At 34.3% G+C, this 23,305-nt stretch overlaps 1 protein-coding gene across 3 annotated transcripts; it reads left to right on the top strand.

The window, feature by feature from the left end:
* The first annotated feature begins 206 nt into the window (after window positions 1-206).
* On the top strand, window positions 207-22,701 carry LOC114325512 (uncharacterized). 3 transcript variants are annotated; one of them, XM_028273580.2, is made up of 2 exons: window positions 207-306; window positions 21,684-22,701. In XM_028273580.2, the coding sequence occupies exons 1-2, from the start codon at window positions 267-269 to the stop codon at window positions 22,544-22,546; spliced, it is 903 nt and encodes a 300-aa protein (XP_028129381.2). In that variant the 5' UTR covers window positions 207-266; the 3' UTR covers window positions 22,547-22,701. The 3 variants fall into 3 exon arrangements, with proteins under 3 accessions (XP_028129381.2, XP_028129384.2, XP_050504128.1); XM_028273583.2 differs by lacking the exon at window positions 207-306 and adding an exon at window positions 1,476-1,572; XM_050648171.1 differs by lacking the exon at window positions 207-306 and adding an exon at window positions 1,964-2,270.
* Window positions 22,702-23,305: the final 604 nt, after the last annotated feature.

The raw sequence follows: 23,305 nt of genomic DNA, 5'->3' as shown, positions 1-23,305 counted from the left end.
TTCCTGTCACCGTGTCACAAAGAAAATTGTTCAGTGCAAGTACATGTAACAATAATTATTACATTTAATTGCGCTGGCCATTTTTTTGTGTGACACGGTAACAGGAAAATACAGCGTGTTTTATATGTTCGTTCATGGGTATTCTTTCATTTTTCCTACTGTAGTAGCATTTAACGTGTACGTGTCTTGGTTTGTTTATTTCTACTGCATCTTGATTGTAAATTTAGTATAGTATTTAATACCTAGTAGTTAGCATCTCTACATCAATGACTCAGAATGAACACTTTTATGTATTTGGAAGCGGAGGTAATCTCTTTTTAAATTACTGTTGTATCAAATCAAATAAATGTTTGGCCACCCACTCTTTCCCACAAGGTATTTTCCCACGCCCCGATATTAACCCCACAACACTCAACACATCCTTCCCTCATTAAAAAATTGATACAGGAGGGGAATGTGCTGGAGGGGGTGAAATGAAATTCATTGTAATTTTAAATTCACACCGTTTATACGAGGGTACTATGAATAGTTCAAAAAATAATTTGATCCATTTCAATAATAGAATTTGAAATATATTTTTCTTTTTATGTATTAGTAATATATTATTTAAGGAGCTATCACTACAACAATCAATTTTATTTAAGACCCCACCCCCTCATCTATGTTTAAGACGTAAAAATGCCCAACAATCTCAATATCACGAACAGAATAAGCTGCTCTGTATGTTGTGTTGCATATTATTAGGGAATTTACTCCAAGAAAATAGTAAAGTAATTTAATAATTCTCAAAAATTTAGATATTATAGACAATCAAAGTATTTTATAATATATTTTTAATAATCTAGTTTCACCACAATGATTTTTTTCTCGCCTATACTGCGTTCATTACACACTCAATTAAAATGTGAGGTTAAGTGTTTTGTTTTAATGAGATTTAAAGGGAACAAAAAATTAATAATAAAATGATAACCACTTACTACGATCTGAGAACATTCGTTTAATATTAAAAATGTGTAAGTGAGACTTCGTGTTATCTTTTCAGTTTCACAAAATCTATGGCAGTATCTATCACAAAAAATGATTGTGGCCTTTGGAAACCCATTATTGGATACAATAGTCACAATAAAAGATACCACACTTATTCAAAAATATGATCTTCCCATAGACAGCCAAAAGGAGATATCACTACATCTTTTACAGCAATTGTTGTGGGATGTATTTTTAAAATTAGGAACAAATAATATTTTATCCATTTTCGTAGTTCAGACAGATAGTGTACCAAATAATGTAGTTTACTAATTAGTGTTTATCCTATTATCAACATTGATACTTAACCTATTCGCTGCCTATCGAAGAGGATGGAACTCAGCTAGGGGCCATTCTGTTGAACATTACCTGACTGAAGTAACCATATCACTCGCTGGCGTGTGAATAGCACCTGACTTAAGTAACCATATCACACGCTGGCACGTGACCGGCAGCAAATGGTTAAGCTTCAAGTATCTATTTATCTGTTGTAACATATTTAACACTAGCACAAACAAGACTTCTCTTCTCTTCTTCTTAACTCAGGTGAGACTCGGTAGTCTCTGTCACTTGGTCATAAGGTCTTTTGTATCATACCTTGTTTTTTCCTTAACCCTTAAATGCATCGTGTTGCCATTCGGCAACATAGGTAATCAATTGAATGAAATGTCTATTCTGATTCGAATTTGAAGTAACTGCATGGCGTTACATGTAGTCTACATAGTGTAAATATTAAATAGTTTGTAACTTTTTGCACAGATGGCATAAACATGCACTTCGACCCATTGAATTGTTTGGCAGCTAACCTTTAACGTTGTGTATTATTTGATGAAGTTTGTGAATCGTATCTAGTTAGAATATTAGTGATTTATCATTGAAAAAATATCCTAGTTATTTTGTAAGGTATATACTTTTTATTTTTATTAGATATGCTCCCTTGTTGTTTTTACCGCATTCATGAGAAAAATGAAAAATATTCTTTGTAGCCGTTTTGCTACAATATTGGTCAAATTTCAGAATTTCTGGCCTGAGTAGTGAAGATGAAAGTAATTTCTCCGACACAAATAGTATTGCAGATCCTGAATTTGAACCTGACTATGGCGACAAATCTGATGAAGAAACGTGCAATGGGGCTAAAGATATGGTAGAGGAGATAGACACAACATAAAATATGGAAATGCTAGAAAGTGAGCAAATCATCCAGGAGAATGAAAGCTTGCCATCTACCGATCTTGGAGCATCCGGTAATGTAGTTGTTCGTTTGGCTCGCATTATTCCAGAGCATAAAAATTTCCGTCAAAAAAACTTTTTTGTTTATTTTTTCAAAAGGTACATTTTTGTTAAGCAAAGTTGTTTTGATAAAACGAAAACTTTTTGAGTTATTGCAGAAAACTGATTAAAAACATTGATTTTTTTCGATATAAAACTAACACTTTCGATAGCGAATTACTTATTCTCAAATTTTCAAGCAAATCGATCTATTCTGTAAAAATTGCAAGGTTTTGTCCTATTTTAAGCTTCATTACTTGCACAATACCCATCTTTATAAAAATAAAAAGGCCACCTTAATATCGCCATCTCTTAAAAAACGATAAAATGTATCAAACATATTTTTTTAATATATTCAAACGCATAAAATCTTCCCCGCTACTCCCTGCTGCAGTCCATATTGCAAGATAAAGTCAAAGGTAAGCGAGAACCCGGTAGAAAGAGAATATCATGGCTGCGGAATTTGAGAACATGGTTTAAGAAAACCTCAACGGAACTGTTTCGAGCCGCAACGAGCAAGGTTATGATTGCCAATATGATTTCCAACATCTGAAACAGATAGGAACCAGAAGAAGAAGAAGATATGTCATGATACTTCGTACTACTGTTTGATATTTCGTTTTTTTTTTGTTTTTTCTTTGATGTTTTTATTCCCCATGGAGTTGTCCATATTAGTTCAATCCCCAACACTATGGAGTTGTCTTATACAGGGTGAGTTTTTAGTGCGAGATCGGTCGATAACTCCATTATGGTATAAAATATCGAGAAAAGTTATTTAAAAAAAATGTAGGCAATGATATTCTCCACGCTTGGAAAATATGTCAATTTCTACAGGGTGATCAGTAACTGCGTGGTATATCAAACATATAATTTTTTAAATGGGACACCCTATATATTGTTTCATATTTATATTCCCCTCATAATTCTTGTTCATATAATATATGGTTTTGCATTACTATACAGAGTATTTAACAAGTTATGACCAATTTTATTTCGAAATCACTATGAGATTAACACCCTGTATATAAAGAAGTAATTCGTAGACAATAATTTGTTTTATGTAATAAGATAAACAATATACTGTAGTTTTTAAATTAAGTCCAATTCACATCATTGACGAATATTTGTATACAGGGTGAACTACAAAACCAAATTACGATTTTCTCTATTTTTTTTAAATGGATCACCCTATATGATATTTTTCAGCATTATTGTATTTAATATACTCTTTCATTTTTATATAGCATTCCCTATATCTGAACTGATTACTTTCCGGGATATTTTTAGTTTTCTTCAAATTTTGGGAATACATTCAATTTTTCTAGTAGAAATAAGTTAGTATTAAGTGATAATTAAACAAAATTATTTTTATTAGATAAATAACTAACACAAAATATAAACCATAGCAATATCCAGTGAATATACCAATAAATGTAATATTAAGAAATTATCATATTTCCCTAATATACAAGAATCGTAAAATTCCTACAAAAAAAACTTTGTATTGTATATAATAATATAACAACATTATTTTTAATCAAGTATATTCAAATGGGAAATAAGCCACAATTTTACCTAAAAATGATTTTATTAACGTTTCGACGCCCAAGTCGGGTGTCGTTGTCAAAATACAAAATAATACTAAATAAATAAAATGTTGTTGCTTAGTAAAAAATTCTTCTAATAATTTATTTAATCTGACTCATTTATATCGGCAATTCAGACACGTATTATACATTTTAAAGTAGACGACTTTAAAATGATATTGCCAATATTGATGAGTTGCGTTCCTGGGACGACTTTACTAAAAGATAGTTCATTCGATTACATGAAATCAATCCCAACTCAAGAATATCCGCCACAAAAAATCATAGCATGTGATTTATTATTTTTATTCAATAAATAACTTACATGAAACATAAATCAAAACAACTGATGTAACAGTTTTTAGATTGGTATATCAACAGCATTCTAAGATAAGAATTTTTTAGTAGAACATTGATTTTTATAAGCACTTTTAAACTACAAAACAAAATTACGATTTTCTCATTTTTTTTTAATAGATCAGCCTATATTTTATTTTTTTTAATATTGTATTTATGATACTCTTTCATTTTTATATAGCATCTCCTATACCTAAACTTATTAGTTTCTGAGATATTTTTAGTTTTCTTCATTTGCCGGGAATACATTCAATTCTTATAAATACAGAGTGGGCCAAATAAAAGGAGCCACCCCGATATTTGGCAGTATTTATTAGATTTTAAGAAAATAAGAAAACAGGTCAATTTTTGATCTAAGGGGGACACATTTTTATGATACAAACATCTGTCGTTTGTCAACTCCCTCCCTTCCATTTCCCCCACCCCTTATTTTTAAATAGGGAATAGGGGTCGTGTGCTAGCTCATTTGAAAGGATATTCAATTCTCTATTCAGTAATATCAACATTGACTTAAAAATGTATACAGGGTGTCCAAGAAAAATTATTTTGAATTAAATTAATGGACACAAAAAGAAGAATGTATGTAATTTATTTAACTCAGAACACATTCTACTGCTGACAGAAAACAGAAAAAAAATGTTTTTTGATAAATATACACTGCTTTTTGCTTAATTTTATTGTTCAAGCTTCCACCCATCTGCCTCTTGGTAGGTTGAGTATTGAATTTAAGCAACAAACAGTGTTTATTTATCAAATAAACATTTTTTTCTGTTTGTTATCAGCAGTAGAATGTATTCTGAGTTAAATAAATTACATACCTTCTTCTTTTTGTGTCAATTAATTTAATTTAAAATAATTTTTCTTGGACACCCTGTGTAAATTTTTATGTCAATGTTGATATTACTGAATAGAGAATTGAATAACCTTTCAAATGAGCTAGCACACGACCCCTATTCCCTATTTAAAAATAAGGGGTGGGGGAAGTGGAAGGGAGGGAGTTGACAAATGACAGATGTTTGTACCGTAAAAATGTGTCCCCCTTAGATCAAAAATTGACCTGTTTTTTTATTTTCTTAAAATCCAATAAATACTGCCAAATATCGGGGTGGCTCCTTTTATTTGGCCCACTCTGTATAAATAACTTAAGAGTAAACAGTAGCGATCAACAGGTAGCAATAAAATATAACTTCGGGAGATAGTATCATAAACTTTGGCAACATTGGTAATCTTTGACATTATGTAAGATTAATATTATTGACAATTTAACTCATAGGCGCGCTAAATGGAAGTAACCGAAAACAATTTTGTTATTAGTAAATAAATATTTATAAAAATAAACCCAAATGGGTGAAAATTTTATGTTAACATAGGTATTTGTACGAAAAAATAATAATAAATAATAATTTCATTGTGAAGCGAAACGAGAGCAGTCTTATTTTATTTAGTTCATAGAGCGCCAAAGGCACTCTAGAACACCCTTTAACCCTTCTTAGGGTCCCATCAGAGGTGCATATTTCATTCTCTTTGAACTACTAAAATTCGGGCTACCGTTATCGGTTCACAACGAAATGATGGCATGAATGCCGTGGCGGTATCTGCTAAAGACGAACGAAAGTTTTACTTCTAATATTAACAATATCAAAAATAAAATAAAACTTAGAACTAGTCTTCTGGTTAAACCAATCGTGGCTTGTGGCTTCTAAAATTTGCAAGCCAACGAATTGCCGGAGCTAAGAAGGCCGATGGAAATCTACCAGGTTAAGTCGTACTTCATGGAATGATTATTTATTATTTTGATTAGTTCTACTTGTAATCTGAGTATTCGGAACTAAGCTTTGTTGGGATTTTACCGTGCTGGACAGGCGGGAAGTGAGATGCAGCCTGATAGATCTTCCTCGGCATTGTTAGCTCCTGCACTTTTTATAAAAATACACTTTCTTCAATTTTTTTATCCGATGCCTAGATTTTGTGTCATTTTGGAACTACTAATGAAATAAAAAATTTTAGTAGTTCCAAAATTACACAAAATCTAGGCATCGGATAAAAAAGTTTATTTGAAGAAATTGTATTTTTTTGTTCTTCTTAATGGCGGTACAGGCTCGTTTTTTTAATATTGTATTTAATTATAGAGTAATTTCCACATATTAATATATTTTTCAAATTGGGCCCTGTACCGCCATTCTTTATTTTATTACGAATACGTGTGCCAAATATCTCGAAAAAATATTCAAAATTACAGCCGCAATCTTGGAACGCGTTTTTGCTACCTGTTGATCGCTACTGTATCACCTTTAGCAAAAATAAATTTTTTCGGGTTCAAAAATTGCAATTTTTCGATTTTATGTTCAACCGCGTTTATCTCGAAAACTATGCATCCTACGAAAAAACTTGTCAGAACAGTTTTTGCTTAGAATGACACAAAAAATACAAAAAAAATGTTTTGTTTTGCGAGAAATCGCTGTTATGTAATTCCTCAAGTTCTTTGTTTATAACAATCTTATCGACATCCGGATCAACTGTTACCCAACAAATTCGTGTTCTACGGGTCAAGATACATAAAAAAATCTTGGGTAAGACCATCTGAATAAATTGGCATTTGTACTGTAGTCAGGATTTCTGTACCTAAACATAGATTTATTACGAATTTCATTTTCATGGGAAATAACTTTTCACACTTTTTTTATGTATGACAACAGTAGATTACTTCTCATAGGTACTTACATTGTTAAAATTTGTGGTGGCTCCAATTTCGATGTTCTCATAATTTTGGCACGGCTTTTAATGGACTTTTTCTTGGAATTATTCGCTTTATTTGTCGTTTGATTAACTTTTCCCATTTCGTTAAACTATTGAAGATCCTCCTAAATCTTTATACTCACATTAGAATTCTAAATGTTTTTACGTAAAATATACTTACCTACCTACATAGAACTGAACTAAAACACAATTAACAACAATCTATTATTTGAAACAGACCAACAACTTATACAACAACAACAAAAATATAATAAATAACTATCAATAAACACTATTTTCCTATGAAACAACTATAACGAATTCTTAAATTAACACACTACTGCACTGGACTGATATCAATAAAGATGACAGAACAAATTAGAGAAAATCTGACGCAGGTTTGTCAAAATGACACTGATAATTTCTCTATGTTGCCTAATTAGTTATTTAGTTATAATATGTTCGATTTCTTGTTAGAAATAAAAAATTTTAGTAGTTCCAAGATTACACAAAATCCAGGCATGAGATAAAAAAGTTTATTTGAAGAAAGTTTATTATTTTTTTCTTCTTAATGGCGGTACAGGCTCCTTTTTTCAATATTTTATTTAGTTATAGAGTAATTTCAACGTACTAACATATTTCTAAAATTGGGCTCTGTACCGCCATTCTTTATTATGTTACGAATATGTGTGCCAAATATCTCGACAAAATATTCAAAATTGGAGCCGCAATATTGGAACGCGTTTGCTGCTACCTGTTGCTCGCTACTGTAGCCTCTTAACAAATAAGTATTATGTAATAATATAACAAATATTTTCATTCAATAAATAACTAACAAAAAAATAATAAACCATAACAAAATTTAATGAATGTACCAATTAATGTGATGTTAAGGATATAAGTCTAAAGTAAATGTTGAAAATGACCACTTTCAACGTCTATGCAATTTTGTAACCGATATTCAAATGACCGAGCCACATTTCTAACATTTTTGTAAGTCAATATTATTAAAAGCTTCTTTTATTCTATTTTTCATATCATCAAGCGTTGTTGGATGCTTCTGGTATACAAGGTTTTTTATATAGCCCCACTTGAAAAAAAATCAATTTTGGAAGAACTGGAGCACCGTCGTATAAAAACCTCAACCGTCAAAAAATGTGGACCAATCCAATCTCTAACAATATCACCTTAAACATTTATAGATCACCTAGTTGGAGTGTTAACAAAGTAGGGATTTTTTGATGCATAATAATGAAATTTAATATGAAAATTATATTATTAATAACTGCGGGTCACAATCTGCAATTAGGAATGTGTTACTAAAAACTTCTTGGCTTAGAATGCTGTTGATATAATAATCTAAAAACTATTAAATTAGTTGTATATTGTTTTGATTTATGTTTTGTGTGAGTTGTTTATTAAATAAAAATAATCTTGTAATTTTATTATACACAAGATACCTATATATTTTGTAGGAATTGTATGATCCTATATGATAATTCCTTAATATCATATGATAATTCCTTAATATCACATTTATTGATACATTCATTGCATATTGCTATGGTTTATATTTTGTGTTAGTTATTTATTGAATAAAAATAATTTTGTTTAATTATCATTCAATACCAACTTATTTCTACTAGAAAAATTGAATGTATTCCCGAAAGTTGAAGAAAACTAAAAATATCTCCGAAAGTAATAAATTTAGATATAGGGAATGCTATATAAAAATGAAAGAGTATAATAAATACAATATTTTTGAAAAATAAAATATAGGGTGATCCATTTAAAAAAATAGAGAAAATCGTAATTTGGTTTTGTAGTTCACCCTGTATACAAACATTCGTCAATGATTTCAATTGGACTTAATTTAAAAACTACAGTATATTGTTTATCTTACTGGATAAAACAAATTATTGTCTATGAATTACTTCTTTATATACAGGGTGTTAATCACATGGGGATTTCGAAATAAAAATGGTCATAACTTGTTAAATACTCTGTATAGTAATGCAAAACCCTATATTATATGAACAAGAATTATGAGGGCAATATAAATATGAAAAAATATATAGGGTGTCCCATTTAAAAAATTATATGTTTGATATACCACGCTGTTATTGATCACCCTGTAGAAATGGACATATTTCCAAGCGTGAAGAATATCATTGCCTACATTTTTTCTAAATAACTTTTTTCAATATTCTATACCGTAATGGAATTATCGACCGATCCCGCACTAAAAACTCACCCTGTATAAGATCTTGCTCTTCTCAATATATTTTTTATTTCGTCTTCTATTGTTCGATTTTTCGACATTATAAATCCCAAATATTTAATATTTTTCGTTCCTTTTATTTCTATGTGTTCTTCTATTTCCAAATTTTTGACATCTTACGATACTGCTGTATTCTGTTTTCTTCATATTTATTTCCAGGTCCACCTTTCTGTATTCCTCTTTTAGTTTTCTTACCATGTAACTGATATACCCGTGTTGAGCTGGCCCCCCCACTTGCAAAAATCAAAAACAAATAGCCCTGATTTATGAGCTATTTATGAGCTCTCATATTCCGCCAACTAAAAATTTTGAGCTCGTTCCACTGAGCAGGAATTTGATACTTTAGTGGGGGCGGGGGCTGACTCAGCTCACTACTTTAACTCACTACTTAAAAATAGGAATATTGAATCGGTTTTTGCGCCAGAATTACGAGCTATTTATGAGCTCTTGAAATTATATAGTTTCGATTTTTGAGCTCATCCCCTTCACCCCCAAACAACCCTTTAATTGATTTAACTTAAGAGAAAAATGCTGAGAAAACTTAAAATATATCGTATTGCGGGTATAATTCCTATAGCGTATATACTCTAAGAATAAACTATTAAATCACGTGCATTTCGATTATTGAGCTACAACCCCTTCGCAAGAAAACCACCCTATCTTCCCGGCTTAAGATAAAGTTGTATTTAAAATGCATTAAATTAATTATTTGGCGACTACATATCATTTAATAATTTATAAGGTTCCAAATTACGCGCATTTAAATCAGTAAATTGCAATTTATTTTGTATAGTGCAGTCACTGAAAGTAAAAATCAACGATTACCTTCAATTTCGGTGAACCTTCATCGATTTTCGCGAAAATTAGTCAGTGGTTAGAGGATACCTCAAGAAACAAAGGTGACATGGTACCACCTTGAGCCTTTACCCTGAGGGTGGATACCGCCCCTTCTCGGGAGTGGAAATTATTTTATAAAAAATAATTGCACAAATCTATAAAAGAACAAATTATTAGCAAAATTTATTATATAAAGTTATTAAAATAAGTCAATACTTTTTAAGTTATTAAAGATCAAAAATTTTAATTATTCGTGAAAAAAATGCATGTTTTGAAGCGGTTTTTCGTAAATCACTGAAAAACTGTAAGTTTTTACAAAAAAGTTAATAGTACTTTTATTCGTATAGCTTATATTCTAAGAATAAACTCTTAAATCACGCGCCTTTCGATTATTGAGCTCCAACCCCTTCGCAAGAAAACCATCCCATATTCCCGGCTTAAGCGAGAGTTGTACTTAAAATAATTTAAATAAATTATTTGGCGACTAGATATCGTTTAATAATTTATGAGCTCACAAAATATACGCATCTCAATTATTGAATTGCCATTTTCTTTCTATAGTGCAGTCACTGAAGGTAAAAATCAACTATGACCTTTGATTTCGGTAAATCTCCATTCATTTTTACGAAAATTGGTGAGCGGATTTTGATGGTATCAACTTTTTCTGGAGCTCATTTTTGATAGGTATTTCTAAGTACTGTGACAAGTATTTAGTACCTAAGTGTTATAAAATGCATCTCTTTCCCGTTATTTAAGCTTGAATCCTTAGATTTGAATAGTCGCAGAAAAAATATACATTTAATTACCAATAACTTACTTTAAATTAACATTAAAGGGTTTTTCAAGTAAGCAATTAATTATATTTTTTATTAGCTTCAATTTTAGTGATGAACACTTTTTTGTAAAAACTTACAGTTTTTGAGTTATTTATGAAAAATCGCTTTAAAGCATGCATTTTCTTTCACAAAAATTAAAATATTTGATCTTTAATAACTCAAAACGTATTGATTTATTTTAATCACATTATATAACAAATTTTGCTTACAGTTTGTCCCTCTCTCTATTTGTGGTGTTATTTTTAATAAAGTAATTTTCACCCCCGAGAAGGGGTGATATACCTATACGCCAGGTTAAAACCCCAAGTTGTTATTGTTAATTCGTGAAAATGAATAGAGATTTACCGAAATCGAAGGTCATAGTTGATTTTTACCTTCAGTGACTGCACTATAGAAAGAAAATGGCAATTCAATAATTGAGATGCGTATATTTTGCAAGCTCATAAATTATTAAACGATATGTAGTCGCCAAATAATGAATTTAAATTATTTTAAGTACAACTCTCTCTTAAGCCGGGAATATGGGATGGGTTTCTTACGAAGGGGTTGTAACTCTATAATCGAAAAGCGTGTGATTTAAGAGTTTATTCTTAGAATATAAGCTATACGAATTAAACCACTATTAACTTTTTTGTAAAAACTTACAGTTTTTCAGTGATTTACGAAAAACCGCTTCATAACATGTATTTGTTTCACGAATAATTAAAATCTTTGATCTTTAATAACTTAAAAAGTATTGACTTATTTTATTAACTTTATATGATAAATTTTGCTTTTAATTTGTTCTTTTATTGATTTGTGCAGTTATTTTCAATAAAATAATTTTCACCCCCGATAAGGGGCGGTATCCACCCTCAGGGTAAAGGCGCAAGGTGGTACCATGTCATCTTTGTTTCTTGACGTATCCTCTAACCACTGACCAATTTTCGTGAAAATCGATGAAGGTTCACCGAAATTGAAGGTAATCGTTGATTTTTACCTTCAGTGACTGCACTATATAAAATAAATTGCAGTTTACTGATCTAAATGCGCGTAATTTGGAAGCTTATAAATTATTCAATGATATGTAGTCGCCAAATAATTATTAGTTTAATGCATTTTAAGTACAACTTTCTCTTAAGCCGGGAAGATAGGGTGGTTTTCTTGCGAAGGGGTTGTAGCTCAATAATCGAAATGCAGGTGATTTAATAGTTTATTCTTAGAGTATATAAGCTATAGGAATTAAATCCACAATACGATATATTTTAAGTTTTCTCAGCATTTTTCTCTTAAGTTAAATCAATTAAAGGGTTGTTTGGGGGTGAAGGGGATGAGCTCAAAAATCGAAACTATATAATTTCAAGAGCTCATAAATAGCTCGTAATTCTGCCGCAAAAACCGATTCCATATTCCTATTTTTAAGTAGTGGGGGGGGGGCTAAGTCAGCCCCCCCCCACTAAAGTATCAAATTCCTGCTCAGTGGAACGAGCTCAAAATTTTTAGTTTGCGGAATATGAGAGCTCATAAATAGCTCAGAAATCAGGGCTATTTGTTTTTTGATTTTTGCAAGTGGGGGGGGGGGCAGCTCAACACGGGTAACTGATATTTTCCTCATCTTAAGCCATCACCACCTGTTCTTCTACGAAACACAATGTGTAGAGATAATCGTCCCTTATCGGTTTTCCTATACCCCTACATTTTAACTTCCAAGATATTATAGTGCGTTTTTAAAAAATACTTTAAATAGATCAAAAATCAATAACCATTTTCAATTTCGTTTCAACACGAAACTACAGCCGCACCATATTCTAGTCCAATCAGAGAGTGCAGCAAGCACATCTACCGGTTTCGAAACTTATTAGTCTCTCATCAGGAGGCACATATTATGCTGCTCTCTCTGACCCAACTAGGACAAACCCCGGTGCTGCAGTCACGGATTGCAACGAACAAAATGACAGGGATGCCATAGCGGCAACTGGTAGCAAAAAACTAAGTTTTCAATCTAATAGCACATAAAACACCATCCAAAAATGTTATTCTACATCCTACCAGACTAAAGACAATGGGAACCTTCTCTGGTAACACTTCCGAGGCTTCTACAATTTGCAAGTCATAACGGATGCTGAGACTAATAGTCGAGGAAATGAAGCATTTTGGCTCGCAATTTTTTCGTCCAGCATGGATTTACTTGAAATTTTCACAGAAGGTAGGGAATAGTCCAAGGATCATTTTCTATATCATGCCGCTGTACGCTAAAACCTTGGGGGTGGTTACCACCCCATCTCGGAGGCGGGAATTTTTTATTACATTTTAACCATGTAAATCGATGTAAAAAGTAATTCTAAGAAAAAAATGTTTTTTACATTTTCTTCGTAAAACTAATATTTTTCGAGTTATTCGCGCTTGAAAGTAACAGTTTTTCGATGAAAAAATCGACTTTTTAGAGGGTTTTTTGAGAATACCTCGAAAAATATGCATTTAATCAAAAAACTGTACATATCAAAATTGTATCTTTTAGTAACACAAACCAAATTCTTTTTCTGTAATATCTTTAAGACCAGTAGAAACCGAGATACGGCATGTTAAAAGTTAGCTTTTTTCGTCAAATGCATAATTTGAAATATTCAAAGTAAAATAACGGAAAAACTTTGCATTTTTCGAAGAAAACTTAAATAATATTTTTTAAAGTATGCAGCTAAACCTCTCAAAAAAAATAATAAAAAGTTTCTAGCCTGAAAACTAAGCGACTTATGATCAAAAAAAGGTCGGTACCCTCTTTTCTCTATAAAAAAAAATCAGTGAAAACAACCCCCTAACTACCCTCCTAATTAAAAATTGGTCTTCACCTTTCTGTAATTCCTTTTATATTTATATTATCAATACACCCAAGAAGTTTGATATATTTAAAAGCCTTAATTTTAGAAAAATTGGAGTTTAAAGAAAAATTATTTTTTTGGAATTTCCCATTTTTCACCTTTTACTTCAAAATATTTCCGAAAATACTAGAAATGCGAAAAAAATGATAAATTACTAAATTGTAGCTTTTTTAATAACTAAAGTTACCTTGTGCATAGATTTTCATTACAGTGAACAGTTAGCGAGATACAGCTGTTTTAAACCTCTATTTACGAGCAAACACCCCCTTATTCGAGCCCTTTAAACCCACCCTAATTAAAAACTAAGGGATCTTACAGAATTTAGTTTACACAGTCTTATAACTCTAAAAATCTTACAAAGTCATTTTTGAAAAAACTTTTTATCGCCAAAAATGAAGGAGCTATGTTTATAAAACCAATTTTTTTTTTTTCGAAAAATTCGGATAATCCGCTTATGGATAATTTTCAATGTATGTATAATACCACATAACCGGTTCGTATACTGGAAGATGACTAAAAAACTATTTGTATTTGTATTTGTACATGTTTGTAAATTTGTATTTTTGTGTAAATAAATGTTTTTGTAATTCTTTAATTATACTTTTTTTCTGTATAGATCTATTAAAATATCTACTTATAAAAACTGCAATGTTATTAAGGGTGGTTTCAAGGGTTGAAATATTATGATATTATATCCTAAAGTATAAAACAATCATTATTTTAACCAATCAAAACCAAATTTTACCCATATTAAAGTTTACAATGTTTTTATATAATTTTTGACAAGGGGTAGTTTACACCCCTAAAAATAATCAACGCCCTTAAGCGTGATAAAGAATATGAAGTACAGGGTGAGCTGATCCTAATCCCAAATTTTTATGTAAATCGATGCAAGCCGAAATGATTCTTTTAGGATAAGTAAATTTTTTATATATAGCTCCTATATGGGTGGTTTTAAGGGTTGAAATATTATGATAGTGTATCTTAAAGCATAAAACAATCATTATGTATTTAATAGGAACCAAATGTTGACAATATTAAAGTTGAAAATGTTATTTTATAATTTTTACAATTAGGGGTAGTTTTCACCCTTAAAAAACCAAAAGCGTACAACGGCCCAATATAGAAAATGAACTAGAGGGTGTAATGAGCCTAATCCCAAATTTTTGTACAAATCGATGCTGGACGAAAAAATTGCGAGGTTTTGCCATTTTTTCAGCTTCATTTCCTCGACTATAAGGAAGATGAGGGAATTTTACAATTTATAATTCACGTTCCATGTGCTCAGCGCGGTAAAGTTCCAACGAGAATGGTTCCCTTCGTAATCCAATCAGAGTAAACATGTAAATAAAAAATGAATAACCATTTTCAATTTCGTTGCAACACGAAACTACAGCCGCATCATTATTCCAGTTCAATCAGAGAGTGCAGCAAGCACCTCTACCGGTTTCGAAACTTATTAGTCTCTCATCCGTGACTACACGCCGGGGTTTGTCCTAGTTGGGTCAGAGAGAGCAGCATATGTGCCTCCTGATGAGAGACTAATAAGTTTCGAAACCGGTAGAGGGGCTTGCTGCACTCTCTGATTGAACTGGAATATTAATGCGACTGTAGTTTCGTGTTGCAACGAAATTGAAAATGGTTATTCATTTTTGATTTGATTGGAATACGAAGGGGACCATTCTCGTTGGAACTTTACAGCGCTGAGCAGATGGGACGTGAATTATAAATTGTAAAATTCCCTCATCTTCCTTAGTCTCAGCATCCGTTATGGCTTGCAAATTGTAGAAGCCTCGGAGGTGTTACCAGAGAAGGTTCTCATAGTTTTTTTTTTACTTTAAATAGAGTTGTTTACGTTGGGCATCCCGGTAGTAATCTTTTTGTTGTTTTGAAGTCGGCAACTATCCTGTTTCCGATTTTTGAAGTTATACTTCTCTAGGCGCGATTGGGAAAAATGTTGAGAGTGAATTTTTATAAAAATGATAGCATGAAGTACGCGCACACCGACAGCATGAAGTTAGTTGCTAATTTTTTTAGTTTAAGATGAGTTTAACTAAAATTACTAATTTTTTAATTTTTGGTATTGTTTTAATAAAATTTTTTGGAAAGTAGTAAGTATTAAAATTAGTTTAATATTTAAATAAAATACAAATAAACTGTTTAAAATAGATTTATTTCATTGAAATCATGTAATAGAAGTATATCTTCTATCGTGCGTAAAAACACACATTCATTTTTATATAATATATGTACTTTATTTCCCCTGAATATGTTCTCAATTGCTTGTGTCAGTGTAGCGGGTATCCCTATTTTTGTCATTGCTTTGTGTAGTTCTCTTCTTGACACGGTGTCGTGTGCCTTCTATATATGCCATGTGTACATCTCTGTTCTAACTCTTTTCTTATTTATTATCTGTTGTGTTGTATAGATATGATCTAGACATGAGTTCCCTGCTGTAAATCCCACTTCCTTTTTACCGATTTTACCTTCTATACTTTTCTCTATTTTGTTCCTGAGGATCCTGCAATACCGTCTTCCCATTGTAGCAATGACGCTTATTCCCCTGTAGTTTTCGAATTCTTTTCTATTTCTTTTTTATGTATCGATATTATGTAGGCTTCCTGCCATTGTTTAGGAATGTCCTCTCCATTTATTGCTGTTTCCATGATTCGACATATTATTCTTCTTAATTTCTCTATTCCGTATTTGATTAGCTCCGCCACTATTCCCCCTGATCCTTCATGGAATGGTTGTTGTTCTTCATGGAATTTATTGTTTGTTTCATCTCTTTGTGTGTTATGACTATTTTTTCTCTCCCTGTGATCATTGTTTTTCATTTTATTCGTCTCCATCAATGTTGAATTCTGGTCTTTGTTCCATCAGTAGATTTTTATAGTGGTTCTCCCACTCATCATCCTGTATATATTGTATAAAAGTTTTGTCTTTCTTGTTAGTTCGTAATGATTTCACAGTTTTCCAGGCTTCTAAGCTTGTTCCTCCCATATTCTGCTCTATACTTCTACATGACCTTTCCCATTGTTCATTTTTTTCTTTCGTTGTAATAGCCCTAACTTCTCCGTTTTTCTCTCTATATTTCCGGAGGTCTTGTGGATCTTTTGTGCTTAGGTATTTATGTTTTTTTTCCTAGAAGCCGTCTGTTGTGAACCGGTTGTACTGCAGCCACTTGGCTTATTGTACATCTTCCATTCGTTTATGAAACCAATTCCAGAATTCTGGAACCCTGTACCAGCTTGTACATTGTACAGGTCTAGTGGGTGGGTGTCATATATATTTGGAGTCACTTCGATGTCTCCGAAAAGCGTTTGCCGCCTCCGATCCAATGCCTCATAGTTATGCAAAATATGGTTGACTGTTTCAGGTTCTCTGTTACAGAGTCTGCAGCTCAAGTCTCCATGAAACAGCCCCATTGTATGCAGGTGACCCTTAACTGGCGCATGTCCAGTGAGGAAACCTGTTATGACTCGGAGCTGATTCCTGCTTGTTTTCAGCAGTAACTCAGCCCTACTAGCACATGTCCGTCCGATATACATCTTGCCATATGTTTGACCGGGTACACTCTCCCAGTGTGAGTTGTGTTGGCTTCGTATTCAGGCATTTTTTCGTTCGCGGACGGTGCTTTTTGGCACTCCCATGGCCGGCTCTGGAAGCTTGTTAGATTGGCTATCTGTGAATATGTTAACCCGCTGCAGTTCGAATGCCGTCCGGTTGTTTTCTCTTGCACATTGCAAGATTGCAAAAATCTCTGCCTGAAATACGGAGGTATATTCTCCCAGTGGAATAGAAATGTTGAAATTTCCACCACTACAGAATATTCCTGCGCCCGAACCGTCTGCAGTTTTAGACCGGTCCGTATACCAGGTATAACCCTGAAGTCTGGGTCGAGAGTTTCCTCTGTCCCATTCGTCTCGTGGGCAAATGTCCACTTGAAAAGGTACTTCAGGCTTGTATCTTGATGTCATATGGTCAGAAATCATCATCCATTCGGCATCATTAGTTTCATTCGTTATTCTATTATGTCGTGATTTAACTGGTACGTTGCTCAGGTTTTCTCGCAGTCTATAATATCCCATTCTCGCCTCACCTCTTATTGTTATATGTAAAGGAAGGATATCCAGTAGTGCCTCCATAGCTGCCGTATGGCACTTTTTTGTTGCACTTTTGACCACCATACCACTGATGCATATGTAATTGTGGGTTTTACCACCATTTTAAAAGTCCAATATACCATGTCTGGTCTCAAACCCCACATTTTTCCATACGTACGTATGGCTACCATTAACGTAGTTACCGCTCTCTTCGTTATTCTTTCTATCTGCTGATTACAAGTAAGTCTTGAGTCTAATATTATCCCGAGATACTTTACTTCACTCAGCAGATTTAAATATAGACCATTTAGACTTAGAGGACCCAATTCATCTGAATTCCTCCTTTTAGTAAATGTCATGATTTTTGACTTTAGAGGACTGATGTTAAGCCCTACATTTGAAGTCCATTCTGTAACTGCGGTCAGAGCCTGTTGCATTCGATCTCTGACTGTACCAATAAATTTTCCGTGGGCTAAGATGACTAGGTCATCCGCATAGCCCAGAAAATGATGCCTATCGTTGTCGAGTCTAGCTATAAGGCCATCCATGACTAGATTCCACAATAGAGGAGATAAGACTCCCCCCTGTGGGCAGCCTCTGGCTACCTGAGCTGACACTGTATCCCCTAGCAACGTAGCATATATCACACGGCTCCTCAGCATGCTGTCTATCCATCTGCAGCTTGTTTCGTCTATTCCTTTTAGACGGATCGCCTTTGTGATCGCTTTGTAGGGGGTGTTAACAAATGCTCCCTTAATGTCGAAAAATGCACCCAACATCACCTCTTGGTTTTCTAGATCGTACTCCACCCTCTGTACGAGATGGTGCAGTGCCGTTTCTGTGGAGACTCCCGCTCGATACGCATATTGTCCCTGATGTATCGGACTTTCAACCAATACACCATCCCTGATGTGCCTATCGAGCAGTTTTTCTAAGGTCTTCAGTACGAATGACATCAGACTTATTGGCTGCAGAGACTTGGCCCTTTCCTGTCCGATTTTGCCAGGTTTGGGTATAAAAGCCACCGTTATCAGCCTCCATGCTTTTGGTATGTACCCCAGCCCTAAACTAGCCTGCAGTATTTTACACAATTTTTTGAAAAGAAGGTCGTTTCCCTTCTGTCTGTAGAAGTATTGGATAAATCCCGTCCGGACCCGGCGATTTATATGGCTCGAATGACTCCGGAAATTGCACCCTGAAAAGCTCTTTCAGGGTGTCTTCACGATTCTGAGTGTATTCACCTGACTCTTTTTGAAGCGAGGGAATACTTATCTGAGGGTCCTTTGAGAGAACTTTATGGAGCCTTGACATTTCTGAAGTCCCTTCTATCTCTTCACAATGCCTTCTCCATGATTCTCTTTTTGCAGTCAGTCCGAGTCAGTTCCTTATTGTAGTCAGTCCGAGTTTTGCGATAATCGCCCCACTCACCTGACCTTTTGGCGAAATTAAATTTTCGTCTAACTGTCCTTTGATTTGCAATATTGTGATTCCACCATGGAACTTTCCTGTTTGAATTCCTCACTATCTCCGGACAGTTGTCTTCGAACGCTGACATGACAATCTCTTGAAACTGTTCGGCAGCCATGTCTAGGTCCAATGTATGCCTTATCTTCGCGTTAATCCTGCCTAAGCTATATTCTAGGTCTGCTTGATATGCTTCCCAGTTTGTTTTACGAGGATTACGATAAGTTTCCTTGATAAGCTCATTGCCTGTCATTTCAAAACAAATGTGTCGATGGTCTGAAAAGGACACCTCATCTGACACATGCCAGTTTTTCACAGTTATAGCCACGTTAGTCGTGGCAACTGTTATATCAATCACCTCCTTCCGTCGTGAAGTCACGAAGGTTGGTTTGTTTCCTACGTTTAATATGTCTAAATTATGTTGCATTATAAACTGTAGTACTGACTCACTTCTTGCATTGGTGTTTGTACTGCCCCAAGTCAGATGGTGCGCATTCGCATCACAGCCAATGATTAATTGCAATCCATTTTTCCTGCAATCTCTCACTAGCTGCTCCAATTCCCTTGATGGTGGTTGTTCGGGATCATCATATGGGAGGTATGCTGATCCGAAAACTATCTCCTTCACCCCTCCTCCATCTATGATATTCATCTTTACCGTGGTTAAATCCCTGGAACAGTGATTTATCAACGGCAGTGTTTTGATGTTTCGTTTGACTATTATGCAAGTCCTCGGGACATCGGCAGATCGGCTATATATAAGCTCTCCACCAATACCCTTGTAGACCCAGACCTCTTATTTTGCCCTTGTAAACCCAGCGTTCTTGTATCAAGGCTACATCGAACCTTCTCATGGCGACAGTAAGTTCTGCCGAAGCTGACTTACTATGCTGGAGATTCGCTTTCAGGATTCTGATTGGAGCCATCAATGCCTCTGATGGTTTTGAAGGATACCTTTTCAAGTCTGTAGTACGCCTTGAAATTAGCAGCCTTCAATACTTTATAGGAGACCTTGTTGATCGTGTATACGAGAATTTGCATGTCCTCTCCGACCTTCCGATTTTCCAACAACCAGTCTTCCGTCTTAAGGTCTTTATTTTGCCTCTCTAAACGGGTTCTGACTGTTGATTCTTCAGCCTCTTTCTCGGGGATGAGGGCGAGGGCCATAGGGCGTTTGGGCATGTGGTTGGGATCGGCCACATTTAAGTCGACTCCTTCACACAGGCCCTCCATAGTCCTTACCACCTCAGTAGTCCATTTTTTGGTATGTTCGTTAGCACAGTTTACCCACAGAGTACCTGCGCTAATCGATGTTTTGTGGAACTGCAGCAGTTGATTTTGACTTCCAACAGGAGCCTCACCCACTGCTAGTTTTAGTTTGTTGATGATCAGATCTGCGTGAGCCTGATCTAGTTGAGTATCCGGATGGTGCATGTGTGTCACCGCTATCCTGAATACTTTTGTGACATTGCTGTATGACCTAGTCTGCTCATGAGAGCTCCTTGGTCTCTTAGCAACCCTTTGTTGCGGGGGTAATGGTATTCTCCAGCGGTCTCTTTTTACCCTCGGGTTTTACCAGTACTCCCGTTTTGTTTTTATGGGGATTTGCTGTGGCCCATGTCCCAGCAGCCATTTTTGCCTCTCTCGTCATCTTTCTTTTTTGAGCTCCAGAAAGGCGTTTTTTGCTACTTTGTGCAGAGTTTGTTCCGCTTGGAACACCTTCTGGCTCAGTATTTGGGACAGATACAGAATCCACGGCTGAAGTCGCCTCTGTGTCCGTTTCCGGTTTTGTGTTTGTTTTTTCAGTCTCGTTCTCCATATTTGTTCCCACGAGTCGGGACGAAATGCTGTCAGGCAATCGTTCGTGATTCTTAGCCTTCATCTCACATAGTTCTGTGAGTCTTTATTCTTCTTCTTCTACGGCACTACAGCCCAAATTAAGACTTGGCCTCCTTTATTTTTTGCCTCGACCCTAGTTTGTCTGTGGCTGCTCTTCTCCATACACGGACTCCTAAAAGGGCTTGCGCGTCGCTGTTTACTGTGTCTTCCCTGCGCTTTCTTGGCTTTCGACCGGTCTCTTTCCCCGTATTCTAGCATTCAGTGCTCTTTTTGGTAGCCTATCCTCTCCCATTCTTATCACATGTCCTGCCATTGCAATCTTTGTATTCTAACTGTGAGTCTTTCACCATTGTCGTTTCCAACGTCTCCCCCGAATCTTTCTATTATTTGGTCGTTTTCTTTTCCCCAACTCTACCAATTTCAAAAAAATTAATAAGTTTTACCAAAAAATATTTTTTTTAATTGTTTTATAATTTGTTTTTACATTTCAGGTGGTTGTGCACAAAACACTTTACGAGTGTTTCAGTGGTTTACTGGAAAAGTCCATGAAGCATTTATGATTGGTTCAGTTGGCAATGATGAGACGGGATCTCTACTAAAATCTTTAATGGAGGCAGATGGTGTTAAAACAGAATATATTCAGCAAGATGTTCCAACCGGCGCAACAGTTTGTTTAGTTCATGGCAGTCAAGCATCCTTAGTGGCTAATGTGGGTGCTGCTGAACACTTTAAGGTAGAACAAATCAGACGTACAAATATAAGGTCTACTATGTATGATGCAGATTTAGCATATATAGAGGGTTTTTTCTTAACGAATCGAGAAGAAGCAGCTAGATATTTATTGGATTGTTGTAATACGATGAAACTTATGGTTGCATTTAATATTTGTGGAGTGTATGTTTGTGATATGGTACCAGACACTTTACAATATTTTGTTGAAAATTGCGATATAATTTTCGGTAATAAGGTGGAGTTTGAAGCTGTTGCAAAATTAATGAAATTTAGCACTGTCAAAGAACTTATTCAAAAAATACTCAAAAACAATAAATACAAACTAGAAAAAGCGCATGGCAACATTGTTGTAATAACCGATGGAGCAAATCCAGGACAATGTCATCATGGAGAAGGACAATATTTTGAATTCCATGTTATGGATGTTGAAAAAGATCAATTTAAAGATGCAATAGGTGCAGGAGATGCTTTTGTCGCAGGATTCTTAGCTGGATTACTGCAAAAGAAATCACTTGACTGGTGTGCTACATTAGGATGCTATACTGCTAATGAAGTTATTAGAGAAACAGGGTGTACTTTACCAAAAAGGCCTCCTGTCTTTGATATTGATGATGTTCATTAATATTATTACTGTGTTTATGTTGGTGGTGGGTACTTCAGAGGAACATATTGTGATCAATTCCATCTAATCTTAGAAGATACTCTATAAATTTGTTTAATGCTGATATGTATAAAATTTGGAGGTTTTCTCCTCCAATAAATCTATATTTTACAGTTTTTAATTTACTTCTTTTGTTAGTAGCGCCTTTTGAGTTTTGAAACATGGTTTTCGTACAATATAAATGTTTTGTATAAATATATAAAATATAAAGGAATGGGGCATAATCACCAATCGGGCGTATTCTAGATACAAGAAGACAATAACTAGATTAAGAGAAAAGTTGGTAAAATGTACACTCATCATCATCATCATCGGTGACCGCTGACAGCCCATGGAGGGCCATGGTCGCCCGTTGGGGTTTCTAGGCTCTAAAGTTTTACATGGTGTGGAGGCCAGCCACACGCACAACTCCTCAAAAGTTCTAAACGATATTTATCTAAAATATTACTTTCTTTTTTTTTTTTTTTTTTTTGAGGAGGTCTTTTCGGCGTTATGTATGTTTTGCTTGTTTGACTATAGCTGCCCATGCTTTTCTTTCCTTTGCTTGTTTTTCCCATTCTCGTATTCCTAGGTCTTTCAAATCCTGGTTAATACCATCAATCCATCTCTTTCTAGGCCTACCTCTCGGTCTCTTCCCATTTAATTCTTTTCTAAGTACTTTTTTTGTATTTCTCTTATCATCCATCCTTTCTACGTGTCCTAACCAACTTAGTCGTTTAC

The sequence above is a fragment of the Diabrotica virgifera genome, chromosome 4, assembly GCF_917563875.1.
Source record: "Diabrotica virgifera virgifera chromosome 4, PGI_DIABVI_V3a".
Lineage (NCBI taxonomy): Eukaryota > Metazoa > Arthropoda > Insecta > Coleoptera > Chrysomelidae > Diabrotica > Diabrotica virgifera.
This window is presented reverse-complemented; position numbering and strand designations above follow the sequence as displayed.

Bases quoted from the DNA above. Each gene is read 5' to 3' on its own strand.
- LOC114325512 (XM_050648171.1), top strand. From the start codon at position 2,198: ATGGAAATGCTAGAAAGTGAGCAAATCATCCAGGAGAATGAAAGCTTG. The intron at 2,271-21,683 runs GTAATGTAGTTG...TTTACATTTCAG, and splicing joins TACCGATCTTGGAGCATCCG to GTGGTTGTGCACAAAACACT.